General features: G+C 40.6%; 1 protein-coding gene across 2 annotated transcripts; it reads left to right on the top strand.

Annotated features, from left to right (window-relative positions):
- The first annotated feature begins 772 nt into the window (after positions 1-772).
- On the top strand, positions 773-20277 carry golgb1 (golgin B1). 2 transcript variants are annotated; one of them, XM_079870209.1, is made up of 20 exons: positions 773-905; positions 1882-1969; positions 2602-2772; positions 2868-2990; positions 3188-3343; positions 4487-4606; positions 6747-6860; positions 7224-8604; positions 8758-8840; positions 9503-9572; positions 9900-14994; positions 15097-15520; positions 15636-15869; positions 15991-16818; positions 16926-17110; positions 17320-17473; positions 17776-17861; positions 18484-18555; positions 18696-18786; positions 18919-20277. In XM_079870209.1, the coding sequence occupies exons 2-20, from the start codon at positions 1889-1891 to the stop codon at positions 19054-19056; spliced, it is 9606 nt and encodes a 3201-aa protein (XP_079726335.1). In that variant the 5' UTR covers positions 773-905; positions 1882-1888; the 3' UTR covers positions 19057-20277. The 2 variants fall into 2 exon arrangements, with proteins under 2 accessions (XP_079726335.1, XP_079726336.1); XM_079870210.1 differs by having other exon boundaries at positions 9912-14994.
- Positions 20278-20459: the final 182 nt, after the last annotated feature.

Here is a 20459-nt window from a genome sequence, read left to right on the forward strand (position 1 = left end):
CTAGACTTGAAAAACAGGTGTTGAGTTCAGTCTTCTTCAGTCTATCCGGTATGGTTATAACACAGTGGTGGACTCTCCCTCAACCTCTCAACCTCTCAACCTCTCTGCTTTGAGTGAGCCCTTTGAAATGAACAGAAACTTGAGACTTGAAACATACAAGTCAGAGAGTAGTACAGAAACACAACAAACTTCTGCATGTACTGATGCAATGATATTGTTCTCCTTGGAGTCTATAACTCCATATAAGATCCATGTAAAATCTGTTTCTTCATGAAGTATTTTTATGTCATGACATTGCTCTCCTTTGAGTTCATAACAATGTCCTTCATCAGTCCGACTCGGTGTCGCTGCTGGAGAGCGTTTCTATGGACGTCCTACTACTGCGTCTTCTGGTCAACCAATGCAGGCTCCTATGAATGGATTCAAATACCCCTACTGTGCATCTGGCAATCGTCGACGTCCACTTGATCACTTCCACAAAAAAGTTCACAGAACGAGATACAAAGCATACAAACACTGTGGCGTAGTGTGCCAACAGAAGGAGACTGCGTCCTAACTGTTTTCCGTAATTAATAATCATGTTAAGTTTTAAATCATGCCCTCCTATTCTGTTTTGAACCATTGTGTAGCTCCAAAACTAAACTAATATTTTTAATTTGTTCCTATTATCTTTTGCAAACCATGCCTACTTAAATTGTGATGGTGTTTTATATTTGTTGACGGTCCCTTGGCGTACAGTTATGCGGCTCACAGAGTGACTTGTTGTTTTCAGACACTCCCGTGCGTGGTCCAATCACAGCGCTGGGTTTCTGTTTCCGGGATGTTTGGTGATGTGGCTTTGGTGAATCCTGGAGACGAAATTGATCAAATAAACCACGCAGCTCTTCCCTGCGCCGATTACACAGGTTAGTTTCATGCTTAATAACATTAACAAGTTGCATCTAAACGTTTTCATCCGCTGACATGCACAAACGCAAGTACATTTATAAATATCGTTACAGTTGTTTACGAGTCGTCAGCACGAGCTCACTTAAAGCTTGCGCTCATTACTGCCGCTCATTGGGCTTTAACAATGCCGTTTTATAACCATTATGAAACATAAAAGTCATACCTTTATGTGCCTCGAACATTTGTGCTGATATCAATCGGTTTTGAAACACAAGGAAGAAGAGTCGCTCAATAATCTTTGCTGTTGTGTAGACAAAATGAAAGCGACGCAGCCGCAGTCAGTTAACATAAATTTGATTCGGCGTTTTTCGGTTGTCTTCGTTTCTCTCCGCTATATGGCTCTGCCAAAGGTGGCTATTTATTATCAGGATAGATAGACACAATGTTGTTATTCCGTTCACGCCTCCTTTGGTTACTGTCAGTACAGCATGACATACATTACGTAACCATTAAAGGATCTTGATTTGAGCTCATCAAGTGGATCTAGTTATTCATTATGTATTTTGAGTTATGCGTGTGATGTGCTTTTTTTTCTTCAGTCTATGGATGTGCTCAGTCTGTGTCCAATCAAATCTATGAAAAATACAACTTAACCTAAATATAGACTAACCAAACTGTAATATATTTACTTTTTTATTTATTAATGTGATGTAATGCAACAGAGAAGCGTGTTATATTTATATAAAATGAATATTTAATGCCAAACTGTCATTACTAGGTGTTGGCTCACATGGGTTCTAAAGAGCGAAATGTCCCTTTAAATAAATTAATCAATAATTAATTGAAAGTCTATCTGTCCTTATCTGATTCTGGCTTTGTCACACTTGTATGCTAAACATGCTAAAAACAGTTTCAGTAATTCACTCAGTGAAGAGCTTGATAGAAAATACTTGAGCTGTGAACTAACATTTCATTGCATATCTTTACATGCAGATCAGCCATGTTAAGCCGGCTGACCCAAGGGGTGTCCTCGGTCCTCCAGGAGCTCTCGGGTGAGGAACGCTCCGATGGAGACTTACAGGTGAGTACACAAAATCCTGTAGTGGCATGGACCACTAAGGATAAGACAAGCATAAGTGGATGAAAAAGAGCAGTGCTAATTTAAAGTCGGCATGAAATGGAAGTCGTGATAGTCTTTTCTTTCCTATTGTGGTGTACGGCTTCTTGAACAAGAAAAAATGTAGGGCGGGACTTTATTTTGTGGTTTGCTATTGCTGTGATGTCATGTGAGTGACTGGTTGTCCCGCCCTCATGCCGGTAAACACGTCATCAGAGAAGAGAAGTTTCTGCAAGAGAGAGGGGAAGTTATGTTGACTAAAGATTACTAGGGCACATGAATCTAAAAAATAATAATGAAGTGCATGGATAAATCATTTATAATAAATACTGTAATATTCAAAAAAAAAAAAAAAGATTTGTCAATTTTTATATCATGGTGACTTCAGGACAAGTTGTTATTACAGTTGTGATGAGACAGACATTTGATTCTTCGCAAGGTTAAAATGAAAAAATGAGACGCATACATGGATGAACTGTTCACAGTAAAATCTACAACATGCAATTTGTTGAAATAGGTCCGTTTCACACCGACTTTAATGTAATTACCCATCTAGAGAACCAGCTCTATACTTCGAATGTTGTCTTTTGGAGCAGGGTGTGCTGGTGCCTCAGCCCCAGCCTGATTCTGAAGCATCCGTGGAGGGCCCGGGCCCCTCAGAAGAGGTCCTGGAGAGGCTGGCCCAGACAGAGCAGCTGGTGGTTCAGCTGAAGGAGCTGATTCGAGAGAAGGACAGTCTGCTCGCCAGCACTGAAAAACAGTTCAAGGTGTGGGCTTGCATAATGAGAAAGGAAAAAACAAGTGGCACTAACTAGACCATGAATATTAACAGGTCTAAAGCTTTATTTTTGTCCTCACACAGGAGGAGAAAGAACAGGCAGAAGTCAAGTTTACTAAGCTTAAACTGCAAGCCAAAGCTAAGATGGCCTCCCTAAACAAACAGATCTCTGAGCTGAAAGGACAAGAAGCATTGAACAGCAGTCAGGTAAAGTTGACATATTATTTAATTATGATTTATTTGATGACCAACTTATATTATTTAATGTGACAATATATTCCATTATAATTATGATGATTATGATTGTGGTGCTTACTATTGTTCATCTTAATACAGTCAGTGTTTGCCAAATTCATTAGTTTTTCCTGCAGCATTATGATGATAATTATATTATTTTTTTTCAGAATTCAGAGAGCTCTTTCCAAATGGCTCCAGGAGTGGAGGAGGAACTCCAGCAGCTGAAAGAAAAGCTCAGCCAGGCGGAGACATCCAACAAGATCCTCCAACAGCAGCTCTGGGAGGCTGAACAGCGTGTGAGAGAGGAGGGTCATGCAGAGCAGGTGTGTTTCACCCAAAACTATTCCTTTAAGCACCATATGTCTTTAAGCTGAGGTACTTATTTTGTTAAAGGGGTCATATAATGGTACATGCACTTTTACAAGTTGATTGTACTGAAATGTGTATTGACAGTGCCTGTACACAACCATCATAAAATGATATAAATCCATCCGGTGGTTTTTTTTAAATCTCCTTATATGTTTGACACTCTCTGAAATCAAGCCGTTCCCACGATTGTGATTGACAGCACTGCGTTTCAACACAGACCCGCCCTCGCTCGTGAGCGAGCTGTCTGTCATCATAGTGCATTGATATGCTGGAGAAGAATGGCGTCTAAGCGATTGTGGCGTTCTGTTCTTGGGTGTAGCCTAATAAGGAACACAGCAGTCATTTTGGTGTTTTTGATGGAATATTCCCAAAGCATTGACGCGGGGGTTCCCTCGCGGGGATTCCCCACGATCAACTCGAGTCATTTCACACCAGACTGCTTTACAAACGAGGGCCAGTAAAGCTGGTTTTGCTAAGAAGCTGTTCCTGAAAATAGGATCCGTACCAACTATTCGTGTTCCTGCTGCACCTCCAGAAGAAGTAGTGAGTGTAACGTTTTATTAACATTTATATTAATATTTATATTAATCTTTGCGTATCGCTTGCTGCACGCTTCACGATGAATGCGGCTGTTTACACTCAAGGGTACATTGCGGCATGTTTTCTATGTACGACGATCTCAATATAATTCATAATCACACGTTTATAATGAACAATGTGTTATGGTTATTGTGTTAGAAACGGTGTACGCACAGAACAGAGGGGCGGGGTGAGCAAAGCTCATTATCATTTAAAGACACATGCACTCAAACGGCGTGCTGAAAACAGAGCTGTTTTTTACCAGGTAAAATGAGTGTTTTCTTACAATACTAATGAGAATTTTTAATTAAAGTATATTTCAAACTTTTAATTTAGACCCTAAAGAATCATATTAGCTTGTACAAAAATGGCATTATATGACCCCTTTAAAATCTTGAAATGTGTCATATGATGGTCAAGGTTTTTGAAGGTACTGTTTTATTTCTCTAATAGTCTGATCTAAGTCTTTCACTCCTAAGTACTATATCTACTTTTTTATGTTTTTAAATGTTGTCCAGGTGCGGATTCTGCAGGCTGTGGTGAAAGAAAAAGATGTTCGATTTCAAGATCAAATCCTTAAACATGAGCAAGAACTCCTCAGTCTCACGCAGACCTCAAATGACCCAGACTTACAGCAGGTATTTCTCATGTTTTGGCACTTTCCATAAATAAGGTCCCCTTTCATATTCCATTTTCTTTGATATTTCTTTTTCTTAGTTTCTACACAGATTATAGTGTTGAGTGCATTCGTCAAGCTCAACCATGCCAAAGTTATGATAATAGGAAATAGAAGTTTATCAGTAACTACAAACCAATATTAGGTCCCAAACCAGCTTGCTCCTACTGAGGTATATCTTAAAGGTAGGGTAGGCAATTTGTTTTATAAACACTTTTTGTTATACTGGTTGAAACTCTCTTCACAACCAATCACAAATATTAAAACATGTACATGTATCTTCTGTGGAAGCCTCAGGATCAAAACATTTTCGTCCAATCATTGCATTCGGTCCGAATCCAATGATATGATGTCCTACCTGCCTGTCAACATGTATGTATTTCCATGCCTCCGTCTTCACACCTTGCTCACACAGACATCACATGTCATCAGCGCGTTGTAGACACAGTTATGAGGTAATTTAACACGGTCTCTTGTCTTGTGACGCTTTGCAAACTCTGCTGTGTGCATTCATTTGTTTTGAAGGAGGCAAATCTTTAGAGAGCGCTCTGAAGGTAGGGTGGGATCTCATGCTTTAAAACTAGCTTGTTATTGCTAGCCTCTCCCTACCTTTAATTTAGGATACATTTACAAGCCATTACAAGTTTCCCATTATGGTTTATTTTTTGGTTGATTAATTTATTGCTTAATTTTTTACATTTCAAATTCTATTTTGTTATTTAATGAAAATAATGCTGTCACACTATTTATAGTGTTATAACCTTCATTCAGACATGTCCCATGTTTTGGTTACAGGGTTTCAAAAATAGCAATAAACAGAGAAAATGAATAGAACAATAAAGATGATATATATATATATTACAGTGGTTATTATAATATTTGCTGTGACCTTGTAAAGTTGGTGATCTAAATTTTAAGTTCTTCCTTTTACTCACTTTAAAAGGATACACATTACACTTTACAGAATTTACACAATTTTATACACTTTACACAATTTTAAATAGGTTTTTTAGGGAGTCTATTTAGAGAAGTGTATGATAAAGCATTTAACGTCAACATCTTGCTCAGATACATGGCATCATGGATTCGATCAAATATCAACAGATAACAAATCAAACCCTGACAGCTGATTCAGAGCTATTATCTTGGAAAAAGGAGGTTGCAAAAAGTATTTAATAAAAGGGGGCAAATAATTGTTCCCAACGTGTTCTGGAGAAAAACATTTATTTAATAATGTGATTTCCCCCCCACTTTAAATTTTTTTTTAGGACAAAAAATATATAGATACATATATATAAAATACAAAAAAAAAGAAGAAAAAGAAAAGAGTTAGTGCCATTACATCACATAAAGATGTTCACATGAAGAGATCAAAGGCAGTACAAATTCTAACAGTCCTTATAGCTTTCTTATTAGTAGATACTGAAATCACATTTAGATAATTTTCTACTTTCAATTATTTTACTTCAATGAAAGGTTAGATTTTTGCAAAAAAGAATTAATACAATATCAAAAGGATTGACAATGCAGATTTATTTATTTTTTTACTGGATATGTATGAGAGAGAGAGAGAGAGCGAGAGAGAGAGAGAGAGAGAGAGAGAGAGAGAGAGAGAGAGAGAGAGAGAGAGAGAGAGAGAGAGAGAGAGAGAGAGAGAGAGAGAGAGAGAGAGAGAGAGAGAGAGAGAGAGAGAGAGAGAGAGAGAGAGAGAGAGAGAGAGAGAGAGAGAGAGAGAAGCAATGCAAGGACATCATTGTCTTGCTGTTTTCATATTTTTTTTTAGCTTTTTTGTGTTGTTTTGGGATAGCCTGAGGTGTTGTAACCATATTTGTGTGTTATTATAAAGCATGAAATCATAGCTCATCATGTTACCATGGCAATTTTGATCTAAGCTGTCTAGTTTCACATTCTGTGAGCAGCATCCAACTCTTGGCATGTTATGTTTTGTTCACGTTTTTGGACAGGAATTAAGAAAGCAAGCTTGGATTAAGACTGATCTTTTAAATATTTGTTCGTTTCTGATAAATCAAACCCTGCAGCAAGTATCTATACCTCTATATCTCGTTCTGTGTTGGGCTTTAATCCTGTTTATTGTTTTACAGGCTCTTCGTGCATCCCAGCAGCGCATAGAGGAGTTGGAGGAGTCTTTGCGTTCTCGTTCAGAAGTCCTAGAAATGTTGCAGCAGGAACTCAACAGTGCAGACCAGCAGAAACAGGTCAGCCTAACGCATATATTTTACACCTTGCCCTGTAAATTTGACTGTCATTACAGAAAATGAAATATGTTACAAATCATCAGTCAAACGAGATATTTGCCCATAACAACATACAGCTATGTGGTGATTTTGATCCAGTTAGATTTCACTGCGGGAAACCCCAGCTGTGTGATCAAAAATAGAATCCAAGTAACCAACAGAATTTCTTGTTGCATGCTGTGGTCTCAGCTGGTTAGGCTAAAATCTCTGATTTAAAGCAGCAGTTCATTCAAAACTATTCTAGGAGTATTTCCTTTCACATTTTGTATTATTTGTTGACCCTTAAGCAAGATTATAAACATGATGAATGTTTAATTTCAACAGATTCTGACTACTCAGTTCAGGCAGATGGAGCTGGAGTTGGCAGAAGCCCAGAGACTGAGAGAAGAGGAGAGGCAGCAGTGGACCATGCGAGCTGAGGAAGAACTCCAGGCTCTTAGAGCCAGACTAGAGGCTTCAGAGAGTGAGAGAGACCAGACCGTCAATTCTCTCAATGATGAATTACAGAAAAAGATAACAGAGATGGATGAAATGAGAGCAAAACTTGAATCTGAAGAAAGAGAGAAAGAAGAAACACTGGAGAAATTGAAAGAAAGAGAAACTGACTTTGAGGCAGAACTTGGCAAAATGAAAGTATGTCTAGAAGCCAGATTGGAGACATCAGAGAGTGAGAGAGAGCACAGCATCAGTGCACTCAACGTCAACGTTACCCATCTCAATGCTGAATTACTGAAAAGGACCGCAGAGCTGGATGAAATGAGAACAAAATTTGAATCTGAGCAAAGTGAAAAGGAAGAAATGCTGGAGAAATTGAAAGAGAGAGAAACTAGCTTTGAGGCAGAGCTGGCCAACATGAAAGTATCTCTAGAAGCTAGATTAGAAACACAAGAAAGTGAAAGAGACCAGATCATTAGTGCTCTCAACACCGAATTACTGAAAAAGACAGCGGATGTGGATGAAATGAGAGCAAAGCTTGAATTTAAAGAAAGAGAGAATGACCAAATGCTGGAGAAATTTAAAGAGAGAGAGACTAGCTTTGAGACAGAGCTGGCCAACATGAAAGTATCTCTAGAAGCCAGATTAGAAACAACAGAAAGTGAAAAAGAGCAGAACATCATTGCTCTCAATGCTGAATTAATGAAAAAGACCACAGAGTTGGATGAACTGAGGGAAAAACTTTCAGCTGAAGAGAGAGAACGACTGGAGACATTGCAAGAGAGACAGACAAGCTTTGAGACCGAGCTGGCCAACTTGCAAGTCTGTCTGGAAGTCACAGAGAAACAGAAAGAGGAAATGACAAAGAAGCTGGAGTTGGAGCTTGCAAGTCGCATGGAAGAGCTTCATTGTCTTCAGGAGAAGCTTGAAGAAGTAGAAAGAGCAAGGGAAGAAGAATCTAAGAGTGAAAGAGATAACTTAGCACAGATGCAAAATGAGCTTGAGTCATTGAGAGAGGCACTGGACACCAGTAAAGAGGAACATAAAGCAGGACTTCAAACCAAGGATGCACTGGAGAAACTTTGGAGAGGAATTCGGTCTTTGACAACTACTGGGGAGGCAGAGGTAGAACTATCCATTCCTACGGACTCTGCACAGTTCTTAGAGGTGTTACCTGCTCTAGAAGCACGGCTGAGCAACTTTACAGATGAACAGCAGGAGAGTCAAGCACACATGTCTCAGATCACACTCACTCTACAATCTCTGCAAGGTAAACAGCCCAGGAGAACAAAGTTCAAAGCAGCTTTTGTGGTTTGAGTAAACTGTCCTTGGAAGCATTTTATCAACCAAACGAACAATATAGGGCATGTTGTTTGTACTATGATCAAAAAGTAATTGTGTCTTAATGCACCTGATGCTCTAGGTCAACTTGATAAAAGCAAAGCTGAAGGAGAGGAAGCAGTTGCTAGGATACAGGAACTGGAGCAACAACTTCTCACTGTTCAGGTAGGTGGATTGCAAAAATACGTTGAAGCTTTTTAAACATTGCGTTTTTCAGTGCAGTTAGTCTTTTGAATCTTTTGAATGCAATTAGTAAGAGTTAAAGCAAGCTTCAAGTGTTCAAATAAATACCTGGGGTTCTTGGTATTAAATCTGTCATGCATTATTTAAGCTATGGACATGAATGATACTTCAAATCATACAGATTGTTGTAGAGTTGAGCTATTTTTCTATTACTTTTCATAGTCATCGGATTTAAAATTTGCAACCAAAAGCAAGCATGAAAAGTTATTAATGCAATGGAGATGCTCCACAGAATAAGATGCACTTGTCTAGGGCAATGTGTCTGCTATAGCAAAATCATTTGGATGTATATAGCACAATCTGTGTCTGGTGCAACAGACACAAGGTGACATTAATGCCTAGACGGTTTGTCTCACAGATTATCAGGCCAGAGATATTATAATCCTACCGACTTCCATCATCTATTCCTATTTCTGGCCCGACATAAAAGGGCATAGTTATGAAGTATTAATAAAGGTATAGTCTGTTATGGTGTTTAAATAACTGCAGTTACTGTGGGAATTCAGCAGACCAGTGCACTCTCAATAAGCATGCATTAGTGTGAGCAGACTGTTTGTTGTAACATTAGGGCTTGTCTTTCCTAGGTTACTGGTGAGTCATTAGGTGGTCATGTGACTGACCTGCCTGTGAAGGATTTGGATAGGACACACCAGGGTAAGTTTAATATTTGCCCTTGTGTAGCTGAATGTACTTTAAACTGCAGTGATTATTTTAGTAACAGCAATCCAATTTTCTTCCATAATTGTCTTGCTTTTTAGTAGAGAACATTGTGGTTTCTAAACTAAAAATGTTTGCAATGTTTGTAATGTTTAGATATTAGTTAGGACAACCAGAAAGACAGGTTTCCTCAGTCAAAACACAAAACTTTAACAGGAAGTTAAGAATTTGTACTTGAACAATATGCATTTTAAACATGATACATTTTGCATGCTCAAGTTATTTGATGATTTTCACTTGATTGTCTTGTGATTTCTGTTTCAGATAACCATGGAGATGGACATAGTTCAGAAAATGAAGTCCAGACTGATCGGATACTGTTTCTGGAGCAGGCGCTTGCAGATAGAGAAAGAGAACTTTTCACTCTCAGAGAAAAACTGTCACTCACCACAGGCCAAACTCTGAATATCCCAGAGGAGGAAAGTGCAGACAGTGTAAGCAGAGGAGACATCGCTGAGTTGCACGACAGCTCTACAGCTCTATCTAAGGTTCTTGAAGGCTCACAAGAGGAAGAGACAACACTTGTAGCAGTAGACACCTCTGTTCTGTCTGTCTCTGCTGACAATGAGAGTAGCCCTGAGCTTATAGCACCTCAACCTGATTCTCCTGGAGAATCAAAGGGTACTTCCTCGGATGAGATGGTGACAAGCAGTGATTCAGAGGTGGCTCATAGTAGCTGGACTCTTCTGGAAGCAGTCAACCAAGATGGAACTCAAGAGTGGTCGCCCCAAGTTCAGGACTTTGCGACACTACGCTTATCCACACAATCTTGGGAAGAGACCTGTGATGAGCAGGTTGCATCAACAAGCTGCATAGTTGATATTGAATCAGCACCTTTAGTTATTCATGAAACTGTACAGGTACGTCTTGGCCAACAGGAGGGAAGTCTGCTAAATACAGATTCAAGCACTGGTCAGGCGTTTGCACAGGTATTAGCCGAAGAGATTCAGAAAAGATACAGTGAACTTCTGGGACAGCTTCAGCAGTTTAAAGACTCAGCCTTACAATCACAGGAGAAAGTCTTCCAGCTGGAGGAAGATTTGAAGTCACTCACAGTTTCCAAAAATGAGGCTGAGTCCAGGGCAAACATCTACGAGAAAGAGCTGATCGAAGCTAAGGCATTGATTGAGCAAGAAAAATTAGATGGGCAAAGTATTGCTAATCAGTTTGAGAACTTGAAGGAAGAGTTTTGCTCTAAAGATGATGAGCTGCAAGTTTTACAGGCAGCCCTTGATGAATCCCAACAAAGACTTGTTGAACAAGAAGGTCAAGCTAGAATGCTGGCTGCTCAACTGGAGGACAGAGAGTTTGCTTCCTCCGAACTTGAACAGAAGCTCTTGGATATAGAGGGCAGGTTAGTGCAGGTCTCTCAGGAAGCTGACATGGCAAAAGCTGCTCTCATTGATAGGAAGGCTGATCTGGAAGACCTACAAAAGTGTATTTCACAGAAAGACCAGGAGATGATGGAAATCAATGATAGCATGACTTGCAAACTACTCCAGGCTGGAGAGGAAAAATTTTTAATAACCAGTGAAGTCAAAAAGCTGAAAGAGCAAATTTATGAACTTGAGAGTGTCAGGGATAACCAGCAGAAAATCCTAGAGGATAGAACATCAGAAAGTCAGGAACTTGTTGCTTTACGAAATGAGAAAGAGGACTTGGTTACTCAAATGGCTGCCATTAAGAAAGATGGAGAACAGGTCAAGAGAAAGCTGCAGGCAGCTCTGATACAGCGGAAAGAATTGATGAAAAAAGTTGCAGACTTCGAGAAGGGGGCTGAGAACAGGGAAGAAAAGGAAAGGGATGATAGTGAGGGAATAACTCTTCAGTTTAAAAATGAAATTAAGGAAAAAGAGCTAGAAATACAGAGACTTGGTTCTTTGTTGCAAGAAACCAGAGATGTCTTAATTTTGAAAGATGAGACCTTAACAAGTTTGGAACAAAAAATCTGTAAACAAGATCAAGCATTGACTGAGTCGCATGCAGAAATACAACATTTGACACAGCAGTATGTACAAATGAATGAACAACAAATGTCACAGGCAGCTGACGACAAAAACAGACTTCTTTCGCAGATAGCGTCCATGGAATCTGACATTGAAACATTGCATAAAAAGCTTCAGGAAGCTACTGATGCTCATGAGGACACTGTTGTGAAAGCTCAAGAGAAAGATCGTCATCATCTTGAGCAGATGAAACAGCAGAAAGAAGAATGCAGTGAGCTTCTTGAACGCCTCCAAACCGAAGAGGGAGAGAAAACTGGGTTGTTGAATCGTATTATGGAGCTAGAGGGTCTGCTAGAATCACATAATTCTGCAGATAAAGTGGTGAGTGGGAATGTGGATGGTAATGTTGAGTCTACTACACAGAATCTAGAGAAACCAGAGACAAACGATTGGGTTCAGGAGGACTGGGTGGATTTTGCTTCAGCTGAGACTGAGACACAACAACATAACAAACTTGGTGAGCAATCTCAGCAGCCCATGATAAAAGATAATGAAGACGTTATAAATGCTCTCCAAGAGGAATTAAGAGTTGAGCAGGCTGCACGTGTGGAGTTAGAGGTACGTCTACAAGAGAGCCAATCCTCTCAATCACTTACTGATAGCAAATTCAAAGAACTTTCCCAAGAACTTGAAGACCTGAGAGAAAAGGAGAGGCAGATTGATGCTCTCACCAAGGAAATAGAGGCTCTTAGGGAGAAATGTCAGAGAGCCGAAGCGCATGCAGAGAATTTGAAAGCGGTGGTGGATGAGGCTAGGGAAGCAGCTAAAAGAAGCACCTCAGATGCTGAGTCCTTAATCAAAGCACTTCAGTCAGAAGTGGAAGAATTTAAACACTTTCTTAAAAACAAGAATGATGAGATTGCTGATTTAAGCCAACAATTTAGTGAACAAAGATCACTTCTACTTAAGATGCAGGAAACAGTACTGGCGAAAGATCAGCAGATTGTTTCATTACAAGAAGAGTTTAAAGCTGAGCAAGATAGGGTTAAAAAACTGGAAGCTGAAATGCCACAGCGTGAGGAAGAAGAGAAGGATAATAGTGCCAAACTCCAACAGCTTCAACGTAAACTTCAGGCTGCTCTTGTATCACGCAAGGAGGCAATCAAAGAGAGACAGGCGTTGAAGGAGGAAAAGGCTGATGCTGAGAAGATTAGATTAGAGCTACAACAGAAGCTGGAGTTAATAGAGGTGGAGCTGAACAAGTCAAGAGAAGAAAGGAAGAAGTTAATTGAGGAGGTGGATCGAACTTTGTTGGAAAACCAGAGTCTGAGTGCGTCCTGTGAGAGCCTTAAACTTGCTATGGAGGGTGTTTTGAATGAGAAGGATGCATACAAACGACAAGCTGAGAGTGCCAAAGAGGAATCCGAACAAGTGTGCAGGCAGCTAGAAGAAAAGGTGCAAAGCATGAAAGAAGAGTATGAATCTCTACTCAAGTCATATGAAAATGTGAGTGATGAAGCTGAACGAGTGAGACGAGTGCTTGAAGCTGCTCGACAGGAGAGGCAGGAGTTAGCAGCCAAATCACGATCCCATGAGGTAGCCAGACAAGAGGCGGAGAGGTTAGCTGAGGAAGCTATGAAGGAGGTAGATGTTGTGAAAGAAAAAATGAGAAAATTTGCCAAGGTCAAACATCAAAAGATTATGGATCTAGAGGAGGAGAATGAAAGGCTTAGGGAGCAGGAAGAGAAGAAATTGGTCACACATACAGAAACTGCGCTGAAACAAGACCTTGAGAGAGTCAAACAAGAGTTTGAGACCTTGAAAACAAATTATAATATTGCTATGGATGATAAAAACTCTTTGGAGCATGAAGCTGAGGAATTGAGACAGCGTTTGGCTGAGAAAATTGACACAAAGGCCAGTGAAACCCTGGACACATGCTCCATGGAGACTTTTAAGGAAGTTAAAGTCGTCTCACAGCAGAGAAGTCCTGATTTAATTGAAATCCAAGATTACCAGAATGAAAGCATTTCCCTTGAGGCTGATCTCAGTAAGCCAGTGGAATCCATTAATACTTCACTTGAACAAGAAGTCACAAAATTGCAAGCAAAGATGAATGCTCAAACAGAGGAGAGGCTCAAGGAGCTGGAGACCTCTCTCGAAACGGCAGAGAGTAAGATTAGGGATCTTGAAGCTGCTCTTGAGGATCACATGGAATCCAGAAACAAGCAAGAATCCATGCTTAATGCAGAGCTGGATTCCCTCAACCAGCAGCTTAAGGAGACTTTAGAAAGAGAGAGCCTCCACAATGTAGAGAGCTCTAAGAAAGAGACCCAACTACAAGAACTCCGCACTAGCCTAGAGGCTGAAAGAGATGACTTAGAGGAGCGGTTGATGAACCAGCTGGCTCAGCTCAATGGCAGCATTGCAGGCTACCAGCAAGAGGCATCTGACAGTCGTGATCGCCTTACGGACATGCAGAGGGAATTGGAGAAACTGGAGAGAGAGCGGGCTGAGCTGGAAGCTGAGGTGGCAAGTGAGAGGGGCCGGGCAGCCAGGATGGAGGAGGACATGAGGCAGGCCCAACGAGAAAGAGCAGAGGCAGAGTCTGAGGCAGGCAAACAAAGAGAGCTGGAGCAGAAGTTGAAATCTGCACAGAGGTTTAAAGAAGGTAGTCAAAGCAGAACACGTCAGCTTGAGGAACTGCTGAGGGAAAAGCAACTTGAAGTCCGTCAGCTACAGAAAGACTGCATTGAGTACCAGGAAAGAATAAGTGAACTGGGTAAAGAAGTTAAGTCAGTGCTGTTGGGTAGAGATGAGCTGAGTGCAGAACTTGAGGCAGCGCGCTTGGAAATTGCAAAGAACTTGCAAGACAGAACAAGTATTGCATCTGAACTTTCAACATGTAAAGTGAAGCTGGACATGGCACTGGAAGAAGCAAAGCAGGCCCAAGCAGACAAGCTAGCTGCAGAACAAATGGTACAATGCAAAGAGGTCGAGTTGAAGGCAGATGCAGAGCGTACCCTGGATGAAGTCAGGTATCGCCTTGGAGCCGAGCTTAAACAGATGGAATTAAGACTAGAAAAATCTTACAGGGAGCGGGAGAGGGAGGAAGAGGCAACCTTGGAGGCAAGGAGTATTGCTGAGGCCACAGACAAGCATGCCCAGGAAATGCAAGCCCGTCTGGATAAAGCACTGGCTCGTTTGGCAGCCTTTTCGCGCTCCATGTCATCCCTGCAGGATGATCGTGATCGAGTGCTGGATGAGGCCAAGCAATGGGAAAACCGTTTTCATAGCGAACTACAGGAAAAGGAGGCTGATGTTCGGGAGGCTGAGACTCGTGCTAAAGAACTAGCTGAGCAACTCCAGAAGGAGACCACCCTAAAAGAGGAGCTCCAGAGTTTATTGGAAAGGTTTGTTTTTTGCTATTTTAAATAAGGTTCTGTTAACATCTGGTAATTATACTTTTACTGTTACAGTAAATTTTAAATAATAAATAAAATGTATGTCTTCAGAATGCAAAAGTCAGAAGAGAACCTACAACTAGAGCTGTCTGAGGTGGAAAAGAAACATAATGAAAGCCTTGCAGCTCTTGAGAAAGAAAGAGTAGATCTGCAGCAGAAGCTCACTCTGGTAGAGACCAACCTGACCCAAACTCGCTCCCAACTGACTACCCTGGAGACAGAGGCAGAGGGTCTACGGCACCGCACCAAAACCTTAGAAGAAGCAGTGTATAAGCTTCAGGGTGATGCTAATGAAGCACGTGCAGTGATCAAGGAAAGGGAGACAGAGGAAAGGAGACTATACTTGAGGCTTGAGCAACTGGAGACAGACCTGGGATCCTCAAAGAACCTTACTGAAACTCTTCAGGCTTCATTAGATGAGAAGGAAAAGAGGGAAATGGAGCTCCTTGGTGAGAAGGAGCAAGCTGTGACACAGGTACTTTTACTGAATAATACCATAGTTTCTGAAATGAATCCATGCATATTCATTCATCTCATTATTAGTAATTTATATGATATATAATAATACAGTAGGCTTTCTTTTCTTTTAGGCTGTAGAGGAAGCTAGAAAGGATGCAGATGGAAGGGCTGAGATGGCAGAAAAAGAGCTGGAGGAGAGGAGAGAAGAGCTGCGTGGTTTAGAAGAGAGGCTCCGTAAGGCTGAGGAGGATACCTTCCAGAGCAGAGCGCAACTGGAGTCCTTCACCAAGGCTATGGGCTCCCTGCAGGATGACAGAGACAGAGTACTCAGCCAATACAAGCAGCTAGAAGAAAGACACCTCCAGGTAATGCTGCTCTGAATAATTTGATTAGATTTTGGAAAAAAAAATCGCATAGCCTCATTTGGATAATTAATACAGAGGATCTTTTAACATTCGGACATGTTAAAATCTCATGTTCTCTCAGGTAATGATGGAGAAGGACAGCCTTATCCAGGAGGCTGCAGGTGAAAACAATGGATTAAAGGAGGAGCTTCGAGCCTTTTTGTCACAGCGGGATGACCTCAATGCTGAGAATGCCAAGCTGGCTGCCCAGCTTCATGGTTACCGAAATGACCTGAACCAGGTTCTTGCTATGAAGGACTCCCAGCACAAGCAGATTCTTGCTGCCCAAGCAGAGCGCATCAGTTTACTGGAGAGAGAGAAAGAAGGTCTTGAGAGCCATATTCGGGCTCTTGAAAAAGATGTTGCGCAAGGGAAGGTTCTTCCATTGGTGCAGGAGAACTTAATCCAGGCCAGCGAAGGAAATGTTCGAGTCGATAGGCAAGATGCACCCGGAGCCGAGGTAGAGAAGCTCAGGGAACAGCTCAAAGCTGCTAGAAAACGCATCACCACCTTGGAGGAGACCTTGGAATTGGAGAAGGAGACCCAGGCACTCCACGGCAAAGAGTTGAAGGAGCTGCGGTGGGAAGGTGGCGTTCTGCGAACCGAAACTGAAACGGCAGAGGAGAGGGTGGCGGAGTTGGCACGAGACCTGTTGATGATGGAGCAACAGCTTCTGGAGGAGAGGGAAGCAGCCTGTCAGCTTCGGGCTCAGAACCAGTCTTTTGGTCAAGCCATGACCTCTCTGCAGGTCTCAAGAGATCAAGCTGTCAGTGAGGCCAAAGAGCTGCGTCTCCGTTTAGATGACATAAACCGGACGGTTCACCCAGCTTCTCCCCCGAGTGGCTCCAAAGGAGAAGTGTGGAGCCTAAAAAATGCTCTAGCAGCACTGCAAAATGACAGGGAAAGAATGGTATGTAATGGATTACCTAATAATTTAATGGAAATATAAAAATGTTGCATCCTGCCACCTTTAATAATGTTTGCAACCTATTAATTGCATCCCTCATGGTTCCTCAGTTGGAACAGCTGCAGTTGCAGAGGTCTGAATTGGATCGACTTGGATCTGGTGAACTATCCAGGCTCACTCAGGCTTTAGAGGAAGAGAGAAGAAAGGCAGAGGAGCGAGAGGAAAAAATCATGGCAGAGCTGAGGGATAGAGATGCCAAGATGGACAGAGATAAGCAAGAACTGGAAATGCTCAGGTAAGATTGATCGGTTTAACTCATGACATGCCCTCTGCCATTCTGCTGTTTTGGTGGTAGTCTTGCAGAAAACCGCAAACGGCTGTACAGACAGCCTAAAATGAATTAGCCAGAAATGTTTGCATTCTTTGACCAGAATTTCTGTCACTCCAAAAGTGAAAAATATTGTTTCTCTTACAATTTCTTAATTTTTTTGTTTACATGTGTAGATTTGAGATGACGGACTGGCAGGGCCAGGCCGAGCTCTTGAAGCAGCAAACCCTGGCCACCCTCTCAGACAGGGACCAACAGGTTCGCCAGCTTAATGCCATGCTTGAGGAAGCACGTGCATCAAAATTACGGCATGAGCACACACAAAGACAGGTATAAAGCTACAGTCTCCTTTTCAGTAATGAGATATTGGAAGCAGCCTAGAAATGTTCTGTTTTCAGTCAATCCATCTACCTCTTTTCGTGTAGCTAGAGACATTTATAAATTCTAGTCTCTTCATTGTACTGTTGTTCTGTAATACGCTTTGTATGAAATGGGACTTTTTTTGCTTATTTCTCTGTGGTCTCAGACTTTTGAAGACCCACTTTATATTTAAGTATAGATCTTTCGAAGTCCTTGATCTGTTACATTGTCTTTAGTGTGATGCATCCAATGTTGATTTCTTTGTCCTTTAGGGAAGCCTTGCAGTAGACGCTGCACCTGGTGGTCCTCTAGAGCACAACGAGGGATATAAAGCGGAGTTCATTGAACTCCAGAGAAGGTACTGCTGCCAAGTTTAGTCTTCTCATTAATTATACTGACCTACAGTTGCATTTTGTCAATCTCTTTAGCACCGGTGCCACAAACTGCATTGATAGCAGTTGTAGATAATACTTCATACTGTATTTGAAAGGAATTGTGAAAGCATGTGATATATAAGTTTATCTTTTCAAACATAGTCATTTTTTCTCTCTGTTTGATTTTGATTTTGAATGGCTATTCTTTGTAGAATCTTTGACAGTAGGTCAAAAGTAATCTAAAAGTAATCCAAAAGTAGTCAGATTATATTACCTAAAACGTTTAATGTAATGGATTACGCTACTAAATACATTTCTCATGTAATTTGGAATAAATATCGTACTACATTTTGTAAGTAATCTACCCAGTACTGTGTTTACCACACTTTGCTGCTCTCAAATACATGGTGACCAAATATCATCAGTAAATTACCTGAGATATGACTTCTAGACTATTTGATTAGGTTATTAAACTATAAATCATAGGTTATATGGGTTTCTCATGACTCTTTCAATGACTTTCTATATGTTAACTTTAATTTCCCCTCTTACCCCAGTGCTGTATAGTAACTCTTCAATTCTATTCTATGTGTGTGTTTCTGTCAGGCTGGATGAGGAGTCAGAACAGAGACTCAGAGTAGAGGAGGAGCTCATCGCTGCACAGGATCGCATCAAACGGTTTGACCCATATCTCAGATCAAGATCAACTCTCACTGCCCCTGACTCTGGGCATTATTGCTGAAGACTGCCTTTATGTGAAATGTATTAATGAAATAATTTGGAAACTAACATATGTCAATTTCCTTCATCATTTACAGCTATACACAGGGGGAGTGGCAGACAGCGTCCGAAGCCATGACGTCAGAGACAGCTGTACTTATTGAACCGCCAGAGGGTGCTGTTACACGGGTAAACACAAAACCTCAATGCAATTCCACACCATTTGGTATAAACATGGCATGGATATATAAATGTGTGTGTGTGTACATGTATGTATATATATATACTGGATATATTTGATGTATATTTTCTTTATCTCAGACTCGTAGTGGTGGACCTGGGCTGCTGCGGATGCTGCGAGTCGCCTTCTGCTCTCGTCAGCGCACCCCTCTGCTGGTGTCACTCTACCTGCTGACTGTTCACGTACTGTTGCTGCTATGCATGGGAGGATATCTGTGAGAGAGACTCATCAGGCTTTACTGAGCGAAAGACAGTTACATATTCATTCACTTATACTAAACAAAACAAATGGACAGGATAAACTAATTTACATTTGTCGGTGAACATTTTTCCTTGCTTTTTTTAACCAAAGTTACATCTGATTCTGTTTGTTTGTTCTCTATTTTTATCGGAGTGCTCTGACAAAAATAACTTCCACCCAGTTTTAATGGGACTTGTCCAGACTAGTAACACTAGAGCACTACCTGCACTTCCTCAAGAACATTGTTTTACCCTTTAAGAACGCCCTCATTAATGAAGAAAAAAATGTTTATGCAAAATGTAGATGACGTTGACTTGGTATAGTGTCAGGTTTTTGGTTTTTTTTCTGTCAAACAGGGTTTCACATTGTCTGGGAAATTGCATAAAGGTAGACATAAAAAGACCACATTCCAACTTCCTATAATTAGTTAATTATCTCTTTATTTCCGCAAGCCAGTGCATTGAAATGTAATGTAACGGCAAAGCTGATACAGTTACTGTATGTGTCTACTAGAAACGTCCTAGTTTGTTGACGTTCTCTTTTATGGCAGATAAGTTTGACAGCTTTGTGCAATACTGTAATTTATGTTTTTTTGTTGGTTTTGTTGTTGTTTATTTTCTTTAACACACTACACATAATGGTCTTTACACCTGGACTACTATTGCTTTTATTCACCCTTAAAGGTATAAATGAAATACTTTAATCTTGGATTGTTTTTTTTTTTTACCAATTACTTTAGATGTTTTGGTTCTGTTTCAGTTCGAGTCAGCTTCATCAAGCTTCAGGTCATTCATGTTCCGCTTATTCTGGTTTTCTGAGCCAGAGGCAGGCTTCCTATTCTCACTATTCTACTGTCACTCAGATCTGTTTGGGCTGGATTAGATTATGGTTAAAATGTTGTCGTTTATAGTGAGATTTTAAGCACAGCCCAATGAGTGTTTAATCTGTAAAATCTCTGTAAATTATCCTTTCTCTCTCCCTCCTGCTACCCTGTTGTAGGGGCTATTTTTTGGAAATAAAGTCTATTTATGTGAAGACAAACACATCTAGTGTGTGGTGGTGCTGTTCTTATACAGCAGATTTGTACAGTAAACCTTTGATTTAGTTTAAAAAATTTGATCTTTAGAATGTTTCATTGTTTTATGTGTTTGAAATAAATACACAATCATTGCGTTCTTTTAAGGATGCTGAAATGCTTTATAACTCGTCCTGCACAATTTGTGTTGGCTCGGATCAGACCCAAACATAAAATGTTTCATTAATGCATACAACGAAGAATCATTAATAACATATAATTCTGCTTCTATTATATATTAATGTATTAGTAGTTTTTAAGACATTTGGACCACTTACAAAATTAACCTTTATTATTTTAATGTAT

Source organism: Squalius cephalus (genome assembly GCF_949319135.1).
Source record: "Squalius cephalus genome assembly, chromosome: 4".
Taxonomy (NCBI): domain Eukaryota; kingdom Metazoa; phylum Chordata; class Actinopteri; order Cypriniformes; family Leuciscidae; genus Squalius; species Squalius cephalus.